This window comes from Ovis aries, chromosome 2 (genome assembly GCF_016772045.2).
Source record: "Ovis aries strain OAR_USU_Benz2616 breed Rambouillet chromosome 2, ARS-UI_Ramb_v3.0, whole genome shotgun sequence".
NCBI lineage: Eukaryota > Metazoa > Chordata > Mammalia > Artiodactyla > Bovidae > Ovis > Ovis aries.
In genome coordinates, this window is record NC_056055.1 from 169,534,297 (window position 1) to 169,561,586 (window position 27,290).

At 36.8% G+C, this 27,290-nt stretch overlaps 1 protein-coding gene across 1 annotated transcript in view; it reads left to right on the forward strand.

The window, feature by feature from the left end:
- Positions 1-27,290, forward strand: part of LRP1B (LDL receptor related protein 1B) — a 2,196,232-nt gene that overhangs the window by 1,461,858 nt on the left and 707,084 nt on the right. The window contains exon 32 of the mRNA XM_060411151.1: positions 18,798-18,947. Coding sequence (XP_060267134.1) covers positions 18,798-18,947 — 150 coding nt within the window. The remainder of the gene's footprint in view (positions 1-18,797; positions 18,948-27,290) is intronic.

Consider the following 27,290-nt stretch of genomic DNA (forward strand, 5'->3'; position numbering starts at 1 on the left):
AACCATTATGCTATGCCCACAGAGGCTGATTTCATATAGTAATTACCTGACCTCAAGCAAAGATCAAGGAATAAAACCAGTACTCTTTCAAGCACAGAGAGTGGAAAGAAAAATGTACAGCTTATGTACGCCTGAGAAACATGGGGCCAGTTAGGACACTGCAGGCAGCTTTTCTAAGCAGCCAGGGGCAGGCAAGCACCAGTTTAACCTCTGTGCCTATTCTGCTGTACAATTAATTATTTCTGAATTTTTAAATGCATATTTTAAACAGTAATGTCACTGACGTACTAGGTTTTCTTTTTTTGTGGAATGATTTTTATAGTTTAATTTACTGGGTTTCCCTTACTTGTTTCCTGTTATATCCCTATGTGTGATATAACTTGAAAGAGAAGTTCACCCTGATCTTATCAAAAGACCCAACTTTACATTTGATGAGTGTGCATCATTGAAAACAAAGTATTTGCTAACTAGGGGCAGGTTGGGCTGAATAACTTTGTTTCTGTTAAATACAGATCACTATTCCCATTATCCATTTTTGAACTAAATATTTTCAATTAAGAGTTGTTGCATCTGTCTTGGATGCATTAAATGCTTAGAGCAGTCTGCAAAAGAGGGAATTTTAATTTACTATTTAAAGTGATTGCCAAGTTTACAATGTTTGCATACTATGAATTTTATCCCTTAAGCCTCATATAAAGTATCTTGACTTGTCAATCAGCATCACAACTTTTGGCTTATCCTTAAGAATCTAGGGTACTATATATTTTATTTTCTTGATGTTTTCTCTTCACTATAAAGGTGATCCCAACCAAAAGTCATTTGTTTACTCAACTTTCATGTATACCTTCTTGAAGCCTACCAAACTATTAAATTTTAATTGTTTAATCATTCCAACCCTTATTGTGTATATGTGGATGAAGAACTCAAGAATCTCACTATTTAAAAATAAGAATATTTATATATACTTATTATTCAGCACACTTTTATTATGCATGAAGCTCAATCAACATATAAGGCTATGTATCACGAAAGAAATGTTAATAATATGTTACCAAAAAGACCAGGAGAATTAACAAACTGATATTAAAATTATACATTCATGTATACACAAATAATTTAAATTTATTATGTTTTTTAACTTGATCTTTTACTCAAATGTGATGAAGTATTTTTTAAAAAAATTATGAAGGATATTTAGGTTCCAGATTCTGAAAATAAAACCTGGGATACATTATCAGAGTCATAGTCCAGTAAAGGAAAAGAATAGAAATATAAACCATTTGAGGAGATCTTCTGTAAACAACAATAAAAACACATACCATTAGTGAATACTATTTCAAGACAGTATAAAGATAATATAAGAAGATACAATGAAAAATAGAAGAAACAATTCATTATTTATGAAAAGAAAAATAGAGAGATAAGTTGTTACCAAATTGGTGATGTTTTTAAGTTTCAAATGGAACTTGAAGAAGACATACATGTTTGCTTTTGAGTTATGAGAGAAGGAGAAGGGGATTTCCTTAGTCTTAGTAAAAAAGGGAGGAAAAAAACAGGCTTAAAAGGGACAAAATCATATTTTGTCTAAAATCTGAATTATTCTGTGTGTCTAGGAGAAAAAGCAAATAGCCTGAGGAAATGTTGAAGATTATATTGACAGGAAATATAATTTTAAAATATTCAGGTAACACAATTTAGTGCTTTAAAGATAGTTTGCTTTATTTTACCCATTAAGCTATAAAATATAGTTTAGGAAAAGTATAAAACTATAGGTTGTTGTTCCTGTTCAGTCACCCAACTGAACTGTGTCCAACTCTTTGCGACCCCATGGACTGCAGCATGCCAGGTCTCCCTGCCCCTCACCATCTCCTGGAGTTTGCCCATGTTCATGTTCATTGCATCAGTGATGCCATCCAGTCATCTTATCCTCTGACGCCTTCTTCTCCTTCTACCCCTAACCTTTCCCAGCATCAGGGACTTATCCAATGAGTCGTCTGTATAAGTATTAAACCTTTTAAAATGATTTTTTAGAAAAAAAATAAAACCACTTCTCAACAAAAAATGTGTCACTAACTCTGGGTTTCTTCTAATTTTGCATATTTTCACAAGGCACATACTTTTTACCAGTCACTAAGAACTTGAATGATAGAATAATTGTCCCAGGTAAAATGATCTATGTGAAGGAGAATGGAGGAGATGCTAAAAGCTTAACTTGATAAAATAAATAGCAAGGAAGTAATTAGCTTAGTTACTGTAGTTCTGTAGGTCATCAGTGACATCTTAAAGCAGAGTGAATTGAAAGGATGATTTCAGGCAATAATTTAGATCAAGTTAATATAAAAACAATATAGATACTTGCAGTAGAAGAAAAAATTAAAAAAAAAAACATTTCATCTACCTTCCTAAGTTATTTTATCTACCTTCCTCCTTCCAGGGTCTGGCTATGGCCCTGGAAAATATATTGACAAAAGACAAAAACAGAGCTTATTAACTTGTGTAGCACACATGCATGTGAGAGAAACACATTGAAGAATAACTCAAAGGAGTGGTGTGAACATGTGCGTTATATCATCTTCAGTCAGTTCACTTAGGTCGCTCAGTTGTATCCAACTCTTTGTGACCCCATGGACTGCAGCATGCCAGGCTTCCCAACCATAACCAACTCAAGAAGCCTACTCAAACTCATGTCCATCACATCCATGATGCCATCTAACCATCTCATCCTCTGTCATCCCCTTCTCCTGCCTTCAATCTTTTCCAGCATCAGGGTATTTTCCAATGAGTTGGTTCTTCACATAAGGTGGCCAAAGTACTGGAATTTCAGCTTCAGCATCAGTCCTTAAAATGAATATTCAGAACTGATTTCCTTTAGGATTGACAGGTTGTATCTCCTTGCAGTTCAAGGGACTCTCAAGAGTCTTCTCCAACACCACAGTTCAAAAGCATCAATTCTTCAGTGCTCAGCTTTCTTTATTGTCCAGCTCTCACATCCATACATGATTACTGGAAAAACCATAGCTTTCATTAATTGGACCTTTGTTGGTAAAGTAATGTCTCTGCTTTCAAATATGCTATCTAGGTTGGTTATAACTTTTCTTCCAAGGAGCAAGCGCCTTTTAATTTCATGGCTGCAGTCACCATCTGCAGTGATTTTGGAGCCCCCAAAAATAAAGTCTCACTGTTTCTATTGCTTCCCCATCTATTTGCCATGAAGTGATGGGACCAGATGCCATGATTTTAGTTTTCTGAATGTTGAGCTTTAAGCCAACTTTTTCACTCTCCTCTGTTACTTTCATCAAGAGGCTCTTTAGTTCTTCTTCACTTTCTTCGATAAGGATGGTGTCATCTGTATATCTGAGTTTATTGGTATTTTTCCTGGCAATATTGATTCTACCTTTTGCTTTATCTAGCCTGGCATTTTGCCTGATATACTCTGAATATAAGTTAAATAAGAGGGTGACAATATACAGCCTTGATGTACCTCTTTCCTTACTTGGAACCAGTCTGTTATTCCATGTCCAGTTCTAACTGTTGCTTCCTGACCTGCATATAAATATCTCAGGCGGCAAGTAAGGTGGTCTGGGATTCCCATTTCTTTAAGAATTTTCCACATTTTGTTGTGATCCACACAGTCAAAGGCTTTGGTATAGTCAACAAAGCAAAAGTGGATTTTTTTGTGGAACTCCCTTGCTTTTTCAATGTTCCAGTGTATGTTGGCAATTTGATATAGCATCTTACCAAAGAACAATACATTTGTAGAGAAATAAAAAGATAAAGGGAAAAGGTTTTAGACTTAAAGAAAGTAAGTTATAAGAAGGTAATTACATGAGAAAAACTAAGGAAAGATAAGGGTCATTTTAGTAAATTCCTTAAAGGCTATCTCTGGGCTGGGAAGAGTCTAGAATTATTTCTGGTGATTAACAGGTAAGCCTCTTCCCAAGTGGCTCAGTGGGCAAAGAATCCACCTGCAGTGCTGGAGACATGGGTTTGATCCCTGGGTCAGGAAGATCCATTCGAGGAAAGCATAGCAACCTCCTCTAGTATTCTTGCCTGGAGAAACTCATGGAGAGAGGGGCCTGGGGGGCTACAACTCAGTGGGTTGCAAAGAATTGGATATGACTGAAGCAACTGTGTGGGCACAGGAGGGCTGAGAGGAGCTACTCCACGTCCAAGGTAAGGAGCAGTGGCTGCACTTTGCTGGAACAGCCATGAAGAGAAACCACACATCCAAGGTAAGAGAAAACCAGGTAAGATGGTAGGTGTTGCAAGAGGGTATCAGAGGGCAGACACACTGAAACCATAATCACAGAAAACTAGCCAGTCTGATCACATGGACCACAGCCTTGTCTCACTCAAAGAAACTAAACAATACCCTATGGAGCCACCCAAGACAGGCGGGTCATGTTGGAGAGGTCTGACACAATGTGGTCCACTGGAGAAGGGAAAGGCAAACCACTTCAGTATTCTTGCCTTGAGAACACCATGAACAGTATGAAAAGGCAAAATGATAGGATACTGAAAGAGGAACTCCCCAGATCGTTAGGTGCCAAATATGCTGCAGGAGATCAGTGGAGAAATGACTCCAGAAAGAATGAAGGGATGGAGCCAAAGCAAAAACAATACCCTGTTTTGGATATGACTGGTGATAAAAGCAAGGTCCAATGCTGTTAAGAGCAATATTGCATAGGAACCTGGAATGTTAGATCCATGAATCAAGGCAAATTGGAAGTGGTCAAACAGAAGATGGCAAGAGTGAACGTCGACATTCTAGGAATCAGCGAACTAAAATGGACTGGAATGGGTGAATTTAACTCAGAGAACCATTATATCTACTACTGTGGGCAGAAATCCCTCAGAAGAAATGGAGTTGCCATCATAGTCAACAAAAGAGTCTGAAATGCAGTACTTGGATGCAATCTCAAAAATGACAGAATGATCTCTGTTCATTTCCAAGACAAACCATTCAATATCACAGTGATCCAAGCCTATGCCCCAACCAGTAACACTGAAGAAGCTGAAGTTGAATGGTTCTATGAAGACCTACAAGACCTTCTAGAACTAACACCCAAAATAGATGCTCTTTTCATTATGGGGGACTGGAATGCAAAGGTAGGAAGTCAAGAAACACCTGGATTGACAAGCAAATTTGGCCTTGGAATATGGAATGAAGCAGGGCAAAGGCTAATAGAGTTTTGGCAAGAGAACGCACTGGTTATAGCAAACACCCTCTTCAACAACACAAGAGAAGACTCTACACCTGGACAGCACCAGATGGTCAACACCGAAATCAGATTGATTATATTCTTTGCAGCCAAAGATGGAAAAGCTCTATACCGTCTGCAAAAACAAGACCGGGAGCTGACTGTGGCTCAGATCATGAATTTCTTTTTGCCAAATTCAGACTTAAATTGAAGAAAGTAGGGAAAACCACTAGACAATTCAGGTATGACCTAAATCAAATCCCTTATGATTATACAGTGGAAATGAGAAACAGATTTAAAGGACTAATTCTGATAGAATGTCTGATGATCTATGGACAGAGGTTCATGACACTGTACAGGAGACAAGGATCAAGACTGTCCCCAAGAAAAAGAAATGCAGAAAAGCAAAATGGCTGTCTGAGGAGACCTTACAAATAGCTCTGAAAAGAAGAGAAACAAAAAGCAAAGGAGAAAAGGAACAATATTCCCATTTGAATGCAGAGTTCCAAAGAACAGCAAGAAGAGATAAGAAAGCCTTCCTCAGTGATCAGTGCAAAGAAATAGAGGAAAACAACAAAATGGGGAAGGATAGAGATCTCTCCAAGAAAATTAGAGATAACAAGGGGACATTTCATGCAAAGATGGGCTCGATAAAGGACAGAAATGGTATGGACCTAACAGAAGCAGAAGATATTAAGAAGAGGTGGCAAGAATACACAGAAGAACTGTACAAAAAAGATCTTCACGACCCAGATAATCATGATGATGTGATCCCTCACCTAGAGCCAGACATCCTGGAATGTGAAGTCAATGGGGCCTTAGAAAGCATCAATATGAACAAAGCTAGTGGATGTGATGGAATTCCAGATGAGCTATTTTAAATCCTGAAAGATGATGCTGTGAAAGTACTTCACTCAATATGCCAGCAAATTTGGAAAACTCAGCAGTGGCCACTGGACTGGAAAAGGTCAGTTTTCATTCCAATCCCAAAGAAAGGCAATGCCAAAGAATGCTCAAACTACAGCACAGTTTTACTCATCTCACATGCTAGTAAAGTAATGCTCAAAATTCTCCAAGCCAGGCTTCATCAACATGTGAACTGTGAGCTTCCTGATGTTCAAGCTGGTTTCAGAAAAGGTAGAGGAACCAGAGATCAAATTGCCAACATTCACTGGATCATGGAAAAAGCAAGAGAGTTCCAGAAAACATCTATTTCTGCTTTCTTGACTATGCCAAAGCCTGTGACTGTGTGGATCACAATAAACTATGGAAAATTCTGAAAGAGATGGGAATACCAGACCACCTGACCTGCCTCTTGAGAAACCTACATGCAGGTCAGGAAGCAACAGTTGAACTGGACATGGAACAACAGACAGGTTCCAAATAGGAAAAGGAGTACGTCATGGCTGTCTATTGTCACCCTGTTTATTTAACTTACATGCAGAGTACATCATGAGAAATGCTGGACTGGAAGAAGCACAAGCTGGAATCAAGTCTACTGGGAGAAATATCAATAACTTCAGATATGCAGATGACACCATCCTTATTGCACAAAGTGAAGAGGAACTAAAAAGCCTCTTGATGAAAGTGAAGAGTGAAAAGTTGGCTTAAAGCTCAACATTCAGAAAACGAAGATCATGGCATCTGGTCCCATCACCTCATGGGAAATAAATGGGGAAACAGTGGAAACAGTGACTGACTTTATTTTTGGGGGCTCCAAAATCACTGCAGATGGTGATTGCAGCCATGAAATTAAAAGACGCTTACTCCTTGGAAGGAAAGTTATATCCAGCCTAGACAGCATATTTAAAAGCAAAGATATTACCTTGTTAACAAAGGTCCATCTAGTCAAGGCTATGGTTTTACCTGTGGTTATGTATGGATGTGAGAGCTGGACTATGAAAAAAGCTGGGTGCCAAAGAATTGATGCTTTTGAACTGTGGTGTTGGAGAAGACTCTTGAGAGTCCTTTGGACTGCAAGGAGATCCAACCAGTCCATTCTAAAGGAGATCAGTCCTGGGTGTTCATTAGAAGGAATAATGCTGAGGCTGAAACTCCAATACTTTGGCCACCTCATGCGAAGAGTTGACTCATTGGAGAAGGCCCTGATTCTGGGATCATTGAGGTCAGGAGAAGGGGACGACAGAGGATGAGATGGCTAGATGGCATCACCGTCGATGGTCATGTGTTTGAGTAAACTCCGGGAGTTGGTAATGAACAGGGAGGCCTGGCATGCTGCGATTCATTGGGTCACAAAGAGTCGGACACAACTGAGTGACTGAACTGAAGCAACTAGGCACAGCAAAAAAAAAAAAAAATTGGGGGGGCAGAAAGCTTTTATTTTTGGTGTCTGTTGTTTCTTAATTATTTTCAACTCAAGATAATCTTAAAACTGTCTGTTTTAGAGTGGCATAATCTGTTGCCCTACATATTCAACTTTTTACTGAAAAATGATTTTTAATTGAAAATTTATTGAGGTAATTTTAGATTCACATATAGTTTAAAAATAATACAGAAGGGTTCCAAATATACTTCATCTCATTTTCCCCAATTGGAATATTCTATAAAACTATAATGTGAAACTGAATGTCGCTCATTCGTGTCTGACTTTTTGTGACCCCATGGACTATACAGTCCCTGGAATTCTTGCAGCCAGAATACTGGAGTGGGTAGCTGTTCCTTTCTCCAGGGAATCTTCCCAACCCAGGGAACAAATCCTGGTCTTCTGCATTGCAGGTGGATTCTTTACCAGCTGAGCATAAGGGAAGCCCAAGAATACTGCACTGGGTGGTCTATACGTTCTCCACTGGATCTTCCTGACCCAGGAATAATCGAATCAGGGTCTCCTGCATTTCAGGAGTTATTGGGGAACTGAGCTATTGGGGAATAAAATATTACAACTCAGATATTGACCTTAATACAATCTATCAGTCTTAATCAGATTATGTACTATTAGTATTCATTTGTGTGTGTGTGTCTGTGTGTATTCAGATCTATATAATTTTATCATGTGTATAGTTTCTTATATCAATACCAGAGTCAAAATACTGAATAAACTGAATCAATTTCTGTGGATAAATAGGGGAAATAAATAAAGGCAAAATAAGATAGTGACTAATTCCAATATCACAACAATCTTTCCTATTACCTATTTCATATGTACTCTCTTCCCCCTTTTCTTATCACATTGTCTTCCATTTCTAAAATGTTGTCATTTTAAAGTATTACATAAATGAAATCATACAGTAAATAACTTTTTGGATTGCCTTTTTTCCAATCAGCATTTATCCCTGGAAGAGTTGTTGCATGTATCAGTAGATTTTTTATTTTTCTTTTTAATGCTGAGTATGCCCTGTTACATACATAGCACAGTTTAGTTAACCATTCTCCTGTTAAAGGAAGTGAGATGATTCTAGTTTTTAACTGAAACCAAACGTGGCCTCTATACATGGACACCAAATTAAATCTTGGAGATAAGAATTTTGTGTGAAGTAGAAAAGAATAGTTTTATTGCTTTCCAGGTAAAGGAGGACACAGCAAGCTAATGCCCTTAAAACTATGTGTTTCAGCCTGGGTGGATGAGGAAGAATGAGGTGAGGAATCTTACAGTGGAAGGGTGGGGTTGCTGATGAGGACAAGGATCAGGGTGTCTGCAGGGCTCACATTCCTTCAATCTGGAGATCATCTGTTATCAGGTGATGATGGTCAACTGTGACCTTCTCTGGAAGAGTTCTTCAATCAAGTAGTTGACAGCTTAATTCGGTGGAGGTTTTAGTTTTACAGAAAAGCTCAAAGAAAATGTAATGTATATCCATTGAGCGGGACCAGGACCCTGCTCCAATGGTTGCAGGATTGTTTCTTGACCGCTCCTTCCTTGTCTCCACAGCCTCTCCATTCCCTGAATAACAGCTGTTTGAACTTGCCCTCAGGGAAGGGGACAGGAAAAGGCTTTTGCACCCAGGAGGGTCATAGGATTCTGCTGGGATTCATGACTTCTATAAATACAGCTGTTATAAACATTCATGTACAAGTTTTTGTGTAAATATCTGTTTTAATGTCTCTGTGATAAATTCCCAGGAGTTCAATTAGTCGGACCTGTGATAATAATATGCTTAATTTCATAAGAAACTGCCCAGTTGTTTTCCAGAGTAGCTGTACCATTTTACATTCCTACCAGCAATGCCAGTGACAGTTTTTTCCCGCATCCTTAGCAGTGTTTACTGCCGTCACTAGTTTTATTGTAATCATTCATTTGTCTGTAGTGATACACATTGTCATTTTCATTTTCATTTTCTTGTGACACTGAACATTTTTTCATGCATTTATTTGTCATTTGTATATTTTCTGTGAGATTTTGTTCATTTATTTTTCCCATTTTCTAATATGTTTTTTGTTAAACTATTGAATTTTGAGATTTCTTTTCTGAATACTAGTCTTTTGATGGATATGTGGACTGCAACTATTTTGTCCCAGACTGAAGCATATTTTTGATTGGCTTTTATAGAGAAAAGATTTTAATTTGGATGTACCTGTATAATTGAGAAAATGCTGAATTACAATTTAAGTCTGCAATCTGAGAATTTCTCATTATTAAATTATCTCAAAATAATCAATTGTAGGGATTAACAGAGAGATGGTTGTAAATTTTAGAAATAGGATTTTAGCTTAAAAGGAAATACAAAAACCTAGCATTTGTTAAGGATGTCTATGTGTCAGACACTAGTCTATGAGGGAATTATTTTTATTACTGCAACCTAACAATTGTGAAGTGAGTGTATAGCCAGGCAAAGGCTACCTAGACTTCTGTCAGATCAACCCAGAACCTCACAGACAAGGTAGTTAGAGGGTAGCAGCTTATATTTGTGTTTACTTCAGAAAGAAGCCAGAGATAGATTACAAAGAGTACTTTGGACTTTCTCAGGATGTTTATTCTTTAACTTAAAAATCATATTTCTTGAGATAGCCTAATGGTGAGTAGGCACTTACTCCTATTCTACTTCTCCATGGAATAACTTTGCTCCCTTGGAGTTAAAAGTTCAGTGTTTCAGAGAAAGTTCTGCCTCAGGAATAATCATTCCTCTTTTGGTGAACTCTGAAAATATCTCTGTTTTGAAATATCTAGAACATTATAATTATTCTGCAAGTATTGTAAGGGATGCAACTTTATAATATTTCAGCATATCCATGTGTTTTCAATAGCCAGTTTTTACAGCTTTCACAGTTCCAGAAACAGAAGGGATTGTGTTCTACTGTCTGAACATAACCGTGTTATGTTCAGTGAAGATTTCAGTGTTATTTATTATGGATGGCTAGAGGCCTTAAAGTTAATCGTCTACATTAAAATATCCACTGTATGTCTTTTTCCCCATCTACATCTTTAGTATTTCTATGTTTCCAAAGATCTCATCATGATACACTTTCCAGCAAAATTTAAAAGGCCTCATTGAATCTTTTAAATATTCAGATTTAAAAGATATCAAAACTATGCTGTGTTTAAAAAAAATGTCCTTATATTGTATATTCTAAAATGACCTCAAGAGATTTCTTAAAAATACTGATGCTTGGGACCAAGATAAATCAGTTAAATTAGAGTTTCTGGGGGTGGGATCAGTATTTTTAATAGCTTTTCAGATAATTATAGTGCACTGCCAGGGATGAAAATCTTGAAATTAACTTTGATAAGTGATGGAAAAAATTAGATAATTATTATCTATAGAAAGCCATAATTTTTTAAATTTTTCTATATTTTTCATTTTTGTCTTAATTCTAAGTTTATGGTATCCTGATTTTATTTTGAGTCATATAATAAAAAAAAGAGATGAGACCCATAAAAATGAACTTTTCAGTCTTTGTAACAAAATTAAATTTTAAGTCTACTTAAAATTTAAGGGACTTATTATGTTTTTTTAGTGATATGTGGAAAATATTGTTAATTACATTTATTTTAATAGTGTGTAATTTCTTTTACCACTGTATGGAATGTTTCCATTATGAGGGCAATTGCATCATTTTGGCAAGTCATATTGTCTAAATTAAAAGTAAGATGGTTTAAATCAAAATATTCAAAGAAAATAATAAATTAAAGCAAAACTTGCTTTCAAATAATGAGTGTTAGAATCAAAGTAGATAGCTTATCTATGCTCCTTTCAGTAATAGAAAAGATAAGTAAAAAGATAAGTTTTCCTTATCATTAGTTCAGTACAGTTCAGTCTCTCAGTCGTGTCCGACTGTTTGCGACCCCATGAATCGCAGCACACCAGGCCTCCCTGTCCATCACCAACTCCTGGAGATCACTCAAACTCACGTCCATCGAGTCAGTGATGCCAGCCAGCCATCTCATCCTATGTCGTCTCCTTCTTCTCCTGCCCCCAATCCCTCCCAGCATCAAAGTCTTTTCCAATGAGTCAACTCTTCGCATGAGGTGGCCAAATTACTGGAGTTTCAGCTTTAGCATCATTCCTTCCAAAGAAATCCCAGGGCTGATCTCCTTCAGAATGGACTGGTTGGATCTCCAGTCCAAGGGACTCTCAAGAGTCTTCTCCAACACCACAGTTCAAAAGCATCAATTCATTGGTGTCAGCCTTCTTCACAGTCCAACACTCACATCCATACATGACTACTGGAAAAACCATAGCCTTGACTAGATGGACCTTAGTTGGCAAAGTAATGTCTCGGCTTTTGAATATGCTATCTAGTTTGGTCATAACTTTCCTTCCAAGGAGTAAGCGTCTTTTAATTTCATGGCTGCTGTCACCATCTGCAGCGATTTTGGAGCCCCAAAAATAAAGTCAGCCACTGTTTCCACTGTTTCCCCATCTATTTCCCATGAAGCGATGGGACCAGATACCATGATCATCGTTTTCTGAATGTTGAGCTTTAAGCCAACTTTTTCACTCTCCTCTTTCACTTTCATCAAGAGGCTTTTAGCTCCTCTTCACTTTGTGCCATAAAGGTGTTGTCATCTGCATATCTGAGGTTATTGATATTTCTCCCGGCAATCTTGATTTCAGCTTGTGTTTCTTCCAGTCCAGCGTTTCTCATGATGTACTCTGCATATAAGTTAAATAAGCAGGGTGACAATATACAGCCTGACGTACTCCTTTTCCTATTTGGAACCAGTCTGTTGTTCCATGCCCAGTTCTAACTGTTGCTTCCTGGCCTGCATACAGATTTCTCAAGAGGCAGGTCATGTGGTCTGGTATTCCCATCTCTTTCAGAATTTTCCACAGTTTCTTGTGATCCACACAGTCAAAGGCTTTGGCATAGTCAAGAAAGCAGAAATAGATGTTTTTCTGGAACTCTCTTGCTTTTTCCATGATCCAGCAGTTGTTGGCAATTTGATCTCTGGTTCCTGTGCCATTTCTAAAACCAGCTTGAACATCAGGAAGTTCATGGGTCACATATTGCTGAAGCCTGGCTTGGAGAATTTTGAGCATTACTTTTCTAGTGTGTGAGATGAGTGCAATTGTGTGGTAGTTTGAGCATTCTTTGGCATTGTCTTTCTTTGGGATTGGAATGAAAACTGACCTTTTCCAGTCCTGTGGCCACTGCTGAGTTTTCCAAATTTGCTGGCATATTGAGTGCAGCACTTTCACAGCATCATCTTCCAGGATTTGAAATAGCTCAACTGGAATTCCATCACCTCCACTAGCTTTGTTCATAGTGATGCTTTCTAAGGCCCACTTGACTTCACATTACAGGTTGTCTGGCTCTAGGTGATCACACCATCATGATTATCTGGGTCGTGAAGATCTTTTTTGTATAGTTCTTCTGTGTGTTCTTGCCACCTCTTCTTAATATTTTCTGCGACTGTTAGGTCCATACCATTTCTGTCCTTTATCGAGCCCATCTTTGCATGAAATGTTCTCTTGGTATCTCTAATTTTCTTGAAGAGATCTCTAACCTTTCCCATTCTGTTCTTTTCCTCTATTTCTTTGCAATGATCGCTGAAGAAGGTTTTCTTATCTCTTCTTGCTATTCTTTGGAACACTGCATTTAGATGCTTATATCTTTCCTTTTCGCCTTTGTTTTTCGCCTCTCTTCTTTTCACAGCTATTTGTAAGGCCTCCCCAGACAGCCATTTTGCTTGTTTGCATTTCTTTTCCATGGGGATGGTCTTGATCCCTGTCTCCTGTACAATGTCACGAACCTGATTCCATAGTTCATCAGGCACTTTATCTATCAGATCTAGGCCCTTAAATCTATTTCTCACTTCCGCTGTATAATCATAAGGGGTTTGATTTAGGTCATACCTGAATTGTCTTACAGTTTTCTCTACTTTCTTCATTTTATGTCTGAATTTGGCAATAAGGAGTTCATGATCTGAGCCACAGCCAGCTCCTGGTCTTGTTTTTGTTGACTGTATAGAGCTTCTCCATCTTTGGCTGAAAAGAATATAATCAATCTGATTTTGGTGTTGACCATCTGGTGATGTCCATGTGTAGAGTCTTCTCTTGTGTTGTTGGAAGAGGGTGTTTGCTATGACCAGTGCATTTTCTTGGCAAAACTCTATTAGTCTTTGCCCTGCTTCATTCTGCATTCAAGGCCAAATTTGCCTGTTACTCCAGGTGTTTCTTGACTTCCTACTTTTGCATTCCAGTCCCCTATAGTGAAAAGGGCATCTTTTTTGGTTGGTAGTTCTAAAAGGTCTTGTAGGTCTTCATAAAACCATTCAGCTTCTTCAGCTTTACTGGTTGGGGCATAGACTTGGATTACTGTGATATTGAATGGTTTGCCTTGGAGATGAACAGAGATCATTCTGTCATTTTTGAGACTGCATCCAAGTATTGCATTTCGGACTCTTGTTGACCACGATGGCTATTCCATATCTTTGTGAGATTTCTGCCTACAGTAGTAGATATAATGATCATCTGAGTTAAATTCACTGCGCTTAGTGTGCTGGGCACCACCGCTGCCTGCACTTAGTGCCTCCTTATCATTAAGGTTTTTCAATTTAAGTGATGACTTTCTTCCAATTATATACCTATTATATTATTGAATCTGGGTTATCTATTTGATAAGCAGATCCAGATAATTTTAAGAATAAATATATCTGGCAGAAATGACTGTAATGCAGAATGCATTAGTAATACGCTAATGGCATATTCTTCAGGCAGACCTTAGAGCCCTTTCAGGACTTTTTAGTCTTAGTCACCCACACTAAGAATCATCCAGTACAGAAATAATTACATTTCTTTGTGTACATTCCAGGACACTTTTATAGGCATGCTCACATTTGATCTGTTTTCTCATGGCTATTGACTTAGCATGCTAAAAGCATTGAGTAGCTTCAATTGCATTAAAACCACTGTGTTCACTGCTAAATGATTTATCTTTTGAAACAGAGATCTGATTCAGAAATTATTTCAATAGAAGGATACCAATTAAATCTTTATTGTTGCTAAGACCTAAACATAATAACACAATTTTTAAGTTGTATGTAAAAATATTTATATTAATGAGATTTATAAATGTTTACTTCTAAACATACTAATTTATGAAAACATATATAACCAATTTCTTAAATTTATAATAGGATTTTTAAAATATTTCAATTCTATTGTCCATATCTTGAAATACACATGCTCAGGAACATTCAGGGATAAACTAATATATCTGACAGGAGAAAGGTATACGTAGGGGGCTAAGTGAATACATATACAGGTTAAAATAGGAACTTTACCTTTTTTTCCCTGTGAACCTTAAATTATTAATCCTAAACTACTTTTCTTTAATACTGATATAAAAAATCTAAGCCATACCAAGTAGCTCTATTGAATCACTGTGCTTCATCCCTATCTTCGTAATATATGGACATAGGTAGTATATTTAAAAGAAATTGTTGTGGGGATAATTCAACTTTACTAGGCAGAACTCCTTGAAGAAAATTTATTTCAAAATGGAGTTAATTAAATAACACATACCTTCATTCAAAATTTATAATTTTTTCTCTGCTCTAGGCATCGTGCTCTGTGCTAAAGACAAAAAGCTCACGAACACACAGTTCCTTTCCCCTCAGCACTCACAATCTAGGAACAAAGATGTAGAGTAGTAGAAATTGGGGAACTATGGCCCAAAATCTGCAACTTCCTTGCTCTGTGTCAATGCTTTACAAAACCTAAGTTTGAGTCTAGAAACTGCAGAATTTTAGCTAGTTGAGAAAGTTCTGATATTGTGGGTTAGTGTGGAGTTGAGCATATTCAGTATGTACCCTCTCTTTCCAAAAAGGGGTTGTTCAGTTCAGTTCAGTCACTCAGTCGTTTCTGACACTTTGCGACCCCGTGGACTGCAGCACGCCAGGCTTTCCTGTCCATTACCAGCTCACGGAGCTTACTCAAACTCATGTCCATCGTGTTGGTGATATAATCCAACCATCTAATCCTCTGTCATCCCCTTCTCCAGCCTTCAAACTTTCCCAGCATCAGGGTCTTTTCAAATGAGTCTGTTCCTCGCATCAAGTGGCCAGCATATTGGAGTTTCAGCTTCAGCATCAGTCCTTCCAATGAATACTCAGGACTGATTTCCTTTAGGATGGACAGGTTGGATCTCCTTGCAGTCCAAGGGACTCTCAAGAATCTTCTCCAACACCACAGTTCAAAAGCATCAATTCTTTGGTGCTCAGTTTTCTTTATAGTCCAGTTCTCACATCCATACATGACTACTGGAAAAACCATAACTTCGACTAGATGGACCTTTGCTGGTAAAGCAATGTCTCTGCCTTTTAGTATGCTACATAGGTTGGTCATAGCTTTTCTTCCAAAGAGCAAGTGTCGTTTAATTTCATGACTGTAGTCACCATCTGCAGTGATTTTGGAGACCCCCAAAATAAAGTCTCACTGTTTCCAATGTTTCCCCATCTATTTGCCATGAAGTGAAGGGACCAGATGCCATGATCTTAGTTTTCTGAATGTTGAATTTTAAGCCAACTTTTCACTCTCCTTTCACTTTCATCAAGAGGCTCTTTAGTTCTTCTTTGCTTTCTTCCATAAGGGTGGTATCATCTCCATATCTGCGGTTATTGATATTTCTCCCAGCAATCTTGATTCTAGCTTGTGCTTCATCCAGCCTGGCATTTCACATGATGTACTGTGCATATAAGTTAAATAAGCAGGGTGACAATATACAGCCTTGACATACTCCTTTCCCGAATTGGAACCAGTCTATTATTACATGTCCATTTCTAACTGTTGTTCCTGACCTGCATACAGATATCTCAGGAGACAGGTCAGGTGGTCTGGGATTTCCATCTCTTTAAAAATTTTCCACATTTTGTTGTGATCCACACAGTCAAAGGCTTTGGTGTAGTCAATAAAGCAAAAGTAGATGTTTTTCTGATAGGGGTTGAGGACAATTAAAAACATTCCCGAAGATTAAACAGACAGGATTATTAATTTTAAAAATCAAGGTGTAGGATAATTAGAACTCTCTGTTGAAGCCAGGAGGGAAGTTTGTCCTATAAATGCAATTGCTTTACAAGTGCTAGAGATGGGTCACAAATCTGACTCTTCGGTTTCTTTGCAGCCAAAGCAAAGACAGAAATATGATCAGTTACAATTTTATATTTTCCACATAAAGCTTTTCCTGGCACTGAGCCCTGAGAGAAATTCCTCCCATGGGTCCTTCTATAAAGAGGTCACAGTGTGATGTATTATTTCAGACACTATATCCTGTGAAGTATAACAGCGGGTTTCCTATGGCTACTTCTTATAGTGCCTTCCATTTATACCAAGAGCAAATGCCAAAGTCCAATTCAGAAGAGATTCAGAGAGAGAGACAAAGCCTTAGCAATCTAAAAATGCAAATAATTCTCTGATTATTTAACTTGATTGAGAAATAAATTTAGAATATCTATGGTGATAGATACCTTGCCTTATAGAGAATTTGTTAATTTGATTCTTGTTGAAAATTCAGCAACAGAAACTTTGGGATTATATTTGAACCATAAATCTACAGTAAAGATATGCTTCAGCTGAATTAAAGATGGAATTATATACTTTAGATGGTCAACTTAGTAGAAGGTAAAATAGACCACTTATAACATTAAGGTGTCTAAACCAGGATTTATTTATACTAGAAAAGCTATATGGTGGTGGCTTAAAAGCTACTTACAGAATAACCAAACTTTCTCTCAATAAAAAGAAAAAAAGTGAATGATGAATGACTTTCACTATGAAAATCTTATCTCATAGAATATGACTATGTAGCTTTTGATTATTTTGTGATAGTAATTAAAGCTAATGACCCTCAGTATTTACAAAAATAATTTTTGAAAATGTTATCCCTTCAGTGTCTAATTCTATACATTGTGATTTCCTGATAAACTTTCCAGACTTTCATTAAGAAAACATACCAATAAGTCAGTAAATAGCTTGGATATTGTATAGACTTGTTTTATTGTTGCTACTTGATTAAAACTTGTCCATTCACTAACTGTAGTTGAGTATTAGGCTATGTTATCACTTTTTCCATGCAGTTGAACTCAGTGATTCTCTCTGTTTGTTTTCCTTCTTTCTTCCATCTTCCCTTTTTTCTTACCTTTTCTTCCTTTCCTCTTTTTTTCTTTTTTTATCTTAGGTTTTTTGTTTTGTTTTGTTTTAATAGAGAAGGGACTTTTTTGTGTGTTGTTTATTCACTTCATTCTGTGAGGGAGGTCCCATAAAAAGATTATTTATTGTATCCCTGCTTTGTGCCCATATATGCTTCTTTCACAAGTATTAATAGTTGTGAGTCACAGAAGACCGACATGAAGCCACAGAGTTCATTTTATAATGTGGGTGGATCATGAACCTACTGAGCATGCCTATAATTAATTAGATGTATATCCTTGGCAATCAAAATGTACGTGTCCTGAGACTTTTGAAAACCAAGAACACCCTTATAATGTAGGGAATTGTTCATAAACTACTATAAAGTGAACTTATAGTGACACATCCTGCAGGGCCAATGGTCTTAAGCCATTGGCTTGGTTCACTTCTTTTCTGTATGGTTTATTTCTCAATGACAGCTCCTAAATGAGCTCAATTCATTGCCACACTTCAGTGAAATTATTAATTGTTGAAATTCTATCTTTGGATTTACTCGAAGAGTACTGAAAACCACCACTTTAAATCTGTAACTTTCTAAGGTAGATTTTACTGAAAGTAAAGGGGAAATTAGAAATTTCATTAATAAAATAAGGATCTTTAATAAGTGTTACACATTAAAGCTTTCTGAGGCAAAGCAATATAATGAAGAAAGAAAACACTCAATTTAGAAATAAAAACCTTAAAATCACTGGAATGTACACTTACCTACTGTGGCCTCAAATAGATTTTTTGACTATTTTAGGTATTGTTTTCCTTATCTGTAAAATGAAGCAATCATTCCTTTTAAAGTCACAAGATTATTGGGATAATCAATAGAGATAACCATTGTGTTATGAAAGTATATTTTTTGACTAATAGTTAAAACAGTATTGAATCTCCCTGTTAACCAGATCATATTTTTAAAGACAAAAATCTGAGCTTGCAACTTATTCTTTCCCCCAAATCCAGTACTAGGTAAATATTACAGTTTAAGTGGCTACCGTTATGGTTAAGTTGTATCATTTAATTACAGGTCTATCAATAGACTATGTGGAAAACAAACTTTATTGGATCAGTTCAGGAAATGGAACCATAAATAGATGCAACCTGGATGGCAGTAATTTAGAAGTAATAGAGACAATGAAAGAAGAATTAACAAAAGCTACAGCCCTAACCATCATGGGTAAGTACAATGGTTCTATATCTCGGATGCTTGTATTGATTGGGTTTGATTAATTATGACCTATTAAAAGCTTTAAAAATTTACTGCTCCATTAACACTGGAAGCACATTTAAGTTGCATATCTCTAAGAGAGTTTTTCTTTTCTTTTTTGCTTAACTTTATCAAACAAAGTTATAAGATTATCCAGGTCAGGGACTGTTAGCAATACTAACTTCACTGTTATTGATTCTTGGCTTATTATTATTATTATTGATATTATTTTAACTATTATTTTCCATGTTCTACTATAACATTCTAAAGTGCAATGGCCATAGGTATTTGTCAAAATAAGGAAAAATCTTCTCTCTGCTTATAAAGGATAGCTTGATATACACAGATAATTGAAGAAACAAGTCCACAGTATCATTGACTAATGATTTAAATTCTTTCTCAAAAATGCTTTATACATACCCAAAAGCACAAGGATTATACCTGACAAGTGGTTATTTTAGAGTAGATATTTAGTTAAAATTGTCTCATAAAACAATAAGAAAGTAAGATTAATTTGTTTTACTTGACTTTACCAAATTAAGAAGAAAAAAATGATTTTTGTGTATTTGTACATAGTTTAAATTACCTGAGTAAAAACAGCAGAGTTTAAATTCTGAAAATGGTTTGATAAACTGCAACAATTCCCAAATCAATATTCATACTATGTTTTCAAAAACTGAATTCCAATAAACTTCATGAAATCAAGCTACTGGCAAATAATATAGCCAAGGAACCTGATAAGTAGAGGAAGCATGTTAAAAATATGTCATAACATTTCAAGGGATGTCATTGACTTTCAGTGAATGTATATACATATCACATACTTTATGTACTATAAAAATCATTGCCTTATAGAAAAATGTAGGCTTTATAAAAATTTATTTCTGCTAACATGATTTCTACCAACCTTGCTGTGAGTAGGAAATGAATACTAAACTTACAAAGCTCATTGCTATGAACAAAATCTCAAGAAATGGCACAGTAGTCCATTTTAACAATAAAAACCAGTTTTGTTTTCTGTTGTAAAGAAAAAACTTGGATGAAATCATTATGTATATATTGGGTCAGTGGTGTGCATCTTACATGACATCAGTGCCATATGGGAACCAACCTTAAGTAAATCAACATTTTTTTTTTTTTAACAAGTGAATGGTTATTTATGTGTACCTCTCCCTGTCACCATAATTTGATTAACCCTGGAAGATAAAAAATGAATTTTAAAAAAACCTATTGATATCAATATTGTCAGTACATCAACTAGATATATCAAAATATATCATCAGTTTGAGGGCTTAAAGGACATCACAATAGAGAAGCAGATGAACAATGTCTACTCTCCGAAGTTCCCTATCTTCTTTTTGAATTTGCCCTTCTGTTGAGAGTCCCCTTTCTTCATTCAGAGCTTCTCTACTCTTTTTCTTTGGGGCAGGTATAAAAAGGGTGATGACCTGCTTCCTGCTGAGACTGAATAGTATAGTCATGTAAAAAGGCAATAAAAAAAGCTAAAAAAAAAAAAAGAAAAAAGAACCTTACCACTATCCAGGGGATTGCTCATGATTACAGCTACAAATGTTTAAGAAGAAATTTTCCTACAGTGATTCTAAAGTTGCACACTCAGGAACAAAGAAATAATTATTAATATGTTGTGACTGGTTATATGTCAGCTCCTCAGACTACCTAGGTGATATATGATAAGTAACTTAAAGTTTGTGTTTCATTAAGATTTAGGAGTAGTTTTCCTAAGATTGAGTTAATAATCTCTTTGGACACAGTTTTCAGTTTTTTTAAACCTCAAATATTATATCTTGTAAGTCTTTGGGGTCCCCAATTTTACTTAGAATGGTAGATACAAAATAAACTGAAAAGAGCTTTGTAATATTAAATCAAGTAAAGTAGTAGGGCATTAGATTAAAATAAAGGAATTATTTGATGAGTCAACAAGTGCAAGACCCAAAGACCAAAAATGCTACATCTAAGTCTCCCAAAGGCATTGATACTTCTTTCAAGAGGTAGAATTCAACTTCTCTCCCGTGAGTGTGGGCTGGACTTAGTTGCTCACGTCTAATGAATAAAGTAAGGCTGATGTGATGGTGTGTGACTTTGGAGATGAGATCATAAAAATCATGAGCCTTCCTCCTTGCCCTCTATCTCGTGGGTCACTACCTATGGGCAAAGCCAGGGGACATGTTGTGAGGCCCCACAAGCAGCCCTCTGGGGAAGTTCCTATAGCAAGGAACTGAGACCTCTAGCCAACAGCCATATGAGGGAGTCTTCTTGAAGCCCTCAGCACAGTCAAGATTTCAGCTAACTACATCCAAAGCCAATATATTACAGCAACCTCAGGAGAGATTCCAAATCAGCACCAGCCACTCACATAGTGGCTCCCAGATTCTGGATCCATAGAAACCATGTGAGAAAGTAAACATTTACGGTTTTAAGATCCTAAGTTTTGGGGTTAACTTGTTACACAGCAACAGATAACTAATTAATATGTTGTTCCATCCATAGAGCTCATTCATTAACGATGAAGAGATTCACAGACTCAAATATTTATTTAATAAAGAGAGCCAAGTTATGGATAACAAACAGGTATAATAAAAAACCCAGTAGCACAACATATTAGTAAGTAGCAACTGAGTCTAGGCTTCAATATCTAGACTTACTTGAGAATGGCAGGAAGTATGATAAAACTGCAGAGAGCTAATGGACCACTTGAGGTAGAACAACTCTAAGTTCCACTAATTTTTGCCATAAGGAATGTTAACCAGTTGTGCCAGATCTTTCATTTTGCACAAGAGGCAAGAAATCCATGAATTTATGCAGGCCAAATACTGTATAAGCTAATTGTGAAGGATAATACTCTACAAACCAAAAAACTAATTACCAAATAATAACAAAAATATTACTATAACAATCCTCTATGTGTTTAATTCAGCTCAGAGGCACAAGTTAGCGACCATCTCTGGTTCCATTATTCTTTTTTTTTTTTTTCATTAATTTAAACATGTAATACCCATACATATTTGGGATTTTATATAGTTTTTAATTTTATATTCAGTTCAGTTCAGTTGCTCAGTCATGTCCAACTCTTTGCGACCCCATGAATCGCAGCATGCCAGGCCTCCCTGTCCATCACCATCTCCCGGAGTTCACTCAGACTCACATCCATTGAGTCCGTGATGCCATCCAGCCATCTCATCCTCTGTTGTCCCCTTCTCCTCCTGCCCACAATCCCTCCCAGCATCAGAATCTTTTCCAATGAGTCAACTCTTCACATGAGGTGGCCAAAGTACTGGAGTTTCAGCTTTAGCATCATTCCTTCCAAAGAAATCCCAGGGCTGATCTCCTTCAGAATGGACTGGTTGTATCTCCTTGCAGTCCAAGGGACTCTCAAGAGTCTTCCCAACACCACAGTTCAAAAGCATCAATTCATCGGCGTCAGCCTTCCACACAGTCCAACTCTCACGTCCATACACGACCACAGGAAAAACAATAGACTTGACTAGACAGACCTTAGTTGGCAAAGAAATGTCTCTGCTTTTCAATATGGTATTTAGGTTGGTCATAACTTTTCTTCCAAGGAGGAAGCGTCTTTTAATTTCATGGTTGCTGTTACCATCTGCAGTGATTTTGGAGCCCCCAAAAATAAAGTCTGACACTGTGTTTCCCCATCTATTTCCCATGAAGTGATGGGACCGGATGCCGTGATCTTCGTTTTCTGAATGTTGAGCTTTAAGCCAACTTTTTCACTCTCCTCTTTCACTTTCATCAAGAGGCTTTTAGCTCCTCTTCACTTTCTGCCATAAGAGTGGTGTCATCTGCATATCTGAGGTGATTGATATTTCTCCCGGCAATCTTGATTCCAGCTTGTGTTTCTTCCAGTCCAGCATTTCTCATGATCTACTCTGCATATAAGTTAAATAAGCAGGGTGACAATATACAACCTTGACGTACTCCTTTTCCTACTTGGAACCAGTCTGTTGTTCCATGTCCAGTTCTAACTGTTGCTTCCTGGCCTGCATACAGATTTCTCAAGAGGCAGGTCAGGTGGTCTGGTATCCCATCTCTTTCAGAATTTTCCATATATTGTGATCCACACAGTCAAAGGCTTTGGCATAGTCAATAAGGCAGAAATAGATGTTTCTCTGGAACTCTCTTGCTTTTTCCATGATCCAGCAGATGTTGGCAATTTGATCTCTGGTTCCTCTACCTTTTCTAAAACCAGCTTGAACATCAGGGAGTTCACAGTTCACGTATTGCTGAGGCCTGGCTTGGAGAATTTTGAGCATTACTTTACTAGCATGTGAGATGAGTGCAATTGTGCGGTAGTTTGAGCATTCTTTGGCATTGCCTTTCTTAGGGATTGAAATGAAAACTGAGCTTTTCCAGTCCTATGGCCACTGCTGAGTTTTCCAAACTTGCTGGCATATTGAGTGCAGCACTTTCACAGCATCATCTTGCAGGATTTGAAATAGCTCAACTGGAATTCCATCACCTCCACTAGCTTTGTTCATAGTGATGCTTTCTAAGGCTCACTTGACTTCACATTACAGGTTGTCTGGCTCTAGATGAGTGATCACATTATCATGATTATCTGGGTCGTGAAGATCTTTTTGTACAGTTCTTCTGTGTATTCTTTCCAGCTCTTCTTAATATCTTCTGCGGCTGTTAGGTCCATACCATTTCTGTCCTTTATCGAGCCCATCTTTGCCTGAAATGTTCCCTTGGTATCTCTAGTTTTCTTGAAGAGATCACTAGTCTTTCCCATTCTGTTCTTTTCCTCTATTTCTTTGCACTGATCACTGAAGAAGGCTTTCTTGTCTCTTCTTCCTATTCTTTGGAACTCTGCATTCAGATGCTTATATCTTTCCTTTTCTCCTTTGTTTTTCACCTCTCTTCTTTTCACAGCTATTTGTAAGGCCTCCCCAGACAGCCATTTTGCTTTTTTGCATTTCTTTTCCATGGGGATGGTCTTGATCCCTGTCTCCTGTACAATGTCACGAACCTCATTCCATAGTTCATCAGGCACTCTATCTATCAGATCTAGGCCCTTAAGTCTATTTCTTACTTCCACTGTATAATCATAAGGGATTTGATTTAGGTCATACCTGAATGGTCTAGTGGTTTCCCCCATTTTCTTCAGTTTCGGTCTGAATTTGGCAATAAGAAGTCCATGATCTGAGCTACAGTCAGCTCCCAGTCTTGTTTTTGCTGACTGTATAGAGCTTCTCCATCTTTGGCTGCAAAGAATATAATCAATCTCATTTCGGTGTTGACCTTCTGGTGATGTCCATGTGTAGAGTCTTCTCTTGTGTTGTTGGAAGAGGATGTTTGCTATGACCAGTGCATTTTCTTGGCAAAACTATATTAGTCTTTACCCTGCTTCATTCTGCATTGCAAGGCCAAATTTGCCTGTTACTCCAGGTGTTTCTTGACTTCCTACTTTTGCATTCCAGTCTCCTATAATGAAAAGGACATCTTTTTTTGGGTGTTAGTTATATTGGAGTATAGCCAGTTAATAATTTTTTGATAGTTTCAAGTGGACTGCAGAAGGACTCAGCCATACATTATACATATATCCATTCTTCCCCAAATTTCCTTCCCATTCAGGCTGCCACATACTATTGTGTAGAGTTCCCTGTGCTGTAAGTAGGTCGTTGTTGGTTATCCATTTTAAATATAGCAGTGAATACTTGTCAATCCCAAACTCCCGAACTATCCTATCCCCAATTTATCCCCCTCCTAACCCTAAGTTCATTCTCTAAGTCTGTGAGTCTGTTTTGTAAATAAGTTCAATTTTATCATTTCTTTTCAGATTCTGCATATAATGGATATCAGTATATATTTTCTTCCTCTGTCTGACTTACTTCACTTAGTATGGCAATCTCTAGGTCCATCCATGTTGCTGCAAATGGCATTAGTTCATTTTTTTAAATGGCTGGGTTAATATTCCATTGTATATATGTACCACACCTACTTTCTGTCATCTTTTATATTGATGACTTTGAATTCTAGAGTGAACAGGATGGAATTAAGACAGTTAATGCCCATCTATACTGTTACAGGGGACTTGTAGAAAAAAAATTAATAATCTGGTAGATCTGATTTATTTTACAGGGGAGAAAGGGTTCCTCTTCTAGTGAACAGGAGATATGATTTCCTACAAAGCTTTCATGGTTTTATTCAACCAGACTGTATTTTGCCTGAGGCACATATAGATAAAAAATATGAATGTGAGGTCAACCTTTTATTTGAGTTACTTCATTGTTGACAAGGAAATGTAATTTCTGGATGTGGAATTTATATCCTAATATCAGTGGATATTCATTTTCATTAATTCTTTTAACAAATATTTATTAGTGCCTACCATATAGCAGGCACTGTTACATATGGTAGTAAGACTCCTGACTTCATCAAACTTGCAGAAAAGCAAGGAAGACAGACAATAAGTAGGGTAGGAAACCCATAAAATTATAGGCAACTGTTAAGGGCCAAAAAAGAAAAAAATAAATCAGGGGAAAGAGATATAAAAGAATATGAGCAAGAATAAAAATTTAGGTTTTAGGTTGAATGCCCAAGAAGAGTGAAGGAATGCCATATGAATCAACAAAAACTGTTTCAGTTATTCATTTGGTTTTCGACTTTTATGTTATGTTTTAAATTTTTTGTTTTGAAAAAAGATCTTTTTAAATAATTTAATTATATCAAATCTTCATGGGTGATTCTGATAATTTACCAGGTCAGACATCTTTAAAGTTAGCCATGGTTCAAATGCAGTGTTGTTTGTGATTCACTTTTTCTCCAGTGAGTCTGAAGTTATTTACACATTGTGTACAATGGCTATTTGACTTCTATTATCTTTTTCTCTGGATTGAATGTTTGCACTCCCCCTAATTTATATGTTGAAGCCCTAATATGAAGGTATTAGGAGGGGGCCTTTGGGAAGTAACTAGGTTACTTCCCATTAGTTACCATTAGTGCTCCCATGATGGGATTAGTGTCCTTCAAAGAGACCAGAGAGCTAGACTCACTATCTCTCTCTACAGTGTGAGAATATAGCAAGAAAGTGCTGGTATCCTGATCTTGGACTTCCAGCCTCCAGAACTGTGAGAAATAAATATCTGCTCTTTAAGTTACCCAATCTATAGTATTTGTTAAAGCAGCCAAACTCACTAAGATACTTTTCCAGTTACCAAATATAAGCTGACCTAGCCTAAAACTTTGGGCATCAAATTCTTTCCCATTAAAAAAAAAAAAATGACTTTGTCAATTGTCTTTTCCCAGATATCAGAGCTAACAAAATGGGCTTCCCAGGTGGCACAATAGTAAAGAATCCCTCTGCCAATGCAGGAGATGCAAGAGAGGCGGGTTCAATCTCTGGGTCAGGAATGTTCCTTGGAGGAGGAAATGACAGCCCACTCTAATATTCTTGCTTGTAGAATCCCATGGACAGAGGAGTTTGGTGGGCTACAGTCTATAGGATTGAAAAGAGTTGGATGCGACTGAGTATACATGTACACAATAAATATAATAGTTTTGCTTTCAAAAACAATAGCTAGTAGCTCTAAAATTATGTCTACTTCTTATTTTTCTTAGATAATTTTTCTCAGTATTTAACAGTAATTTTTAAAATAATTTTCTTTTATAAATACGCTTCAGTTTCATGATATAAGTTTACTCTAAAACATTTTCTACGTGATTTTCAAGTGGTTTATGTTTCCAAATAGTGTATAGTCAGCTATGCTGTATTCAACTATTGATTAGCTAGTTCTCAGATGTAGAACTTTTTTGTTTGTTTTTATTCACCCTTTTCTCATAATTTTTGGCATTTTCATGATCATTAATGTCTGCAGGATACAGTGAGGTAACCACAAATTAATCAAGTTCCTATTCACTCTTAAGTGCCTTTATGAGGAGAAGGAGGTTAAAACTATTGATTAAAATTAGAGTTAGTGACTTATTTATGGCTTATATTTAACATACTGTTCCTCTTCACTGATAGTGTATGCAGTTTGAGAGCAGACTACATGTATTTTATCCACACTGAGGAGAAAGTTAGAAAAATCAGTTAATGGATTTAAAGGAAAATACACAAGTAAAATAAATGTACTGTCAGAAATAGGCTTAATAATATTTGGAGAAAATTAAGATGGAATTCAGGAAATAGCAGGATGTTAACTTAGCTGTATTTTATACTTTCAGGGTGAGTCAGGAAAGACCTGGGGCAAACAGACTGCAGATTTAAAATAGAAGTGAGGCTGTTCTGTGCTTAGTCGCTTAGTCATGTCCAACTCTTTACAACCCCATGGACTG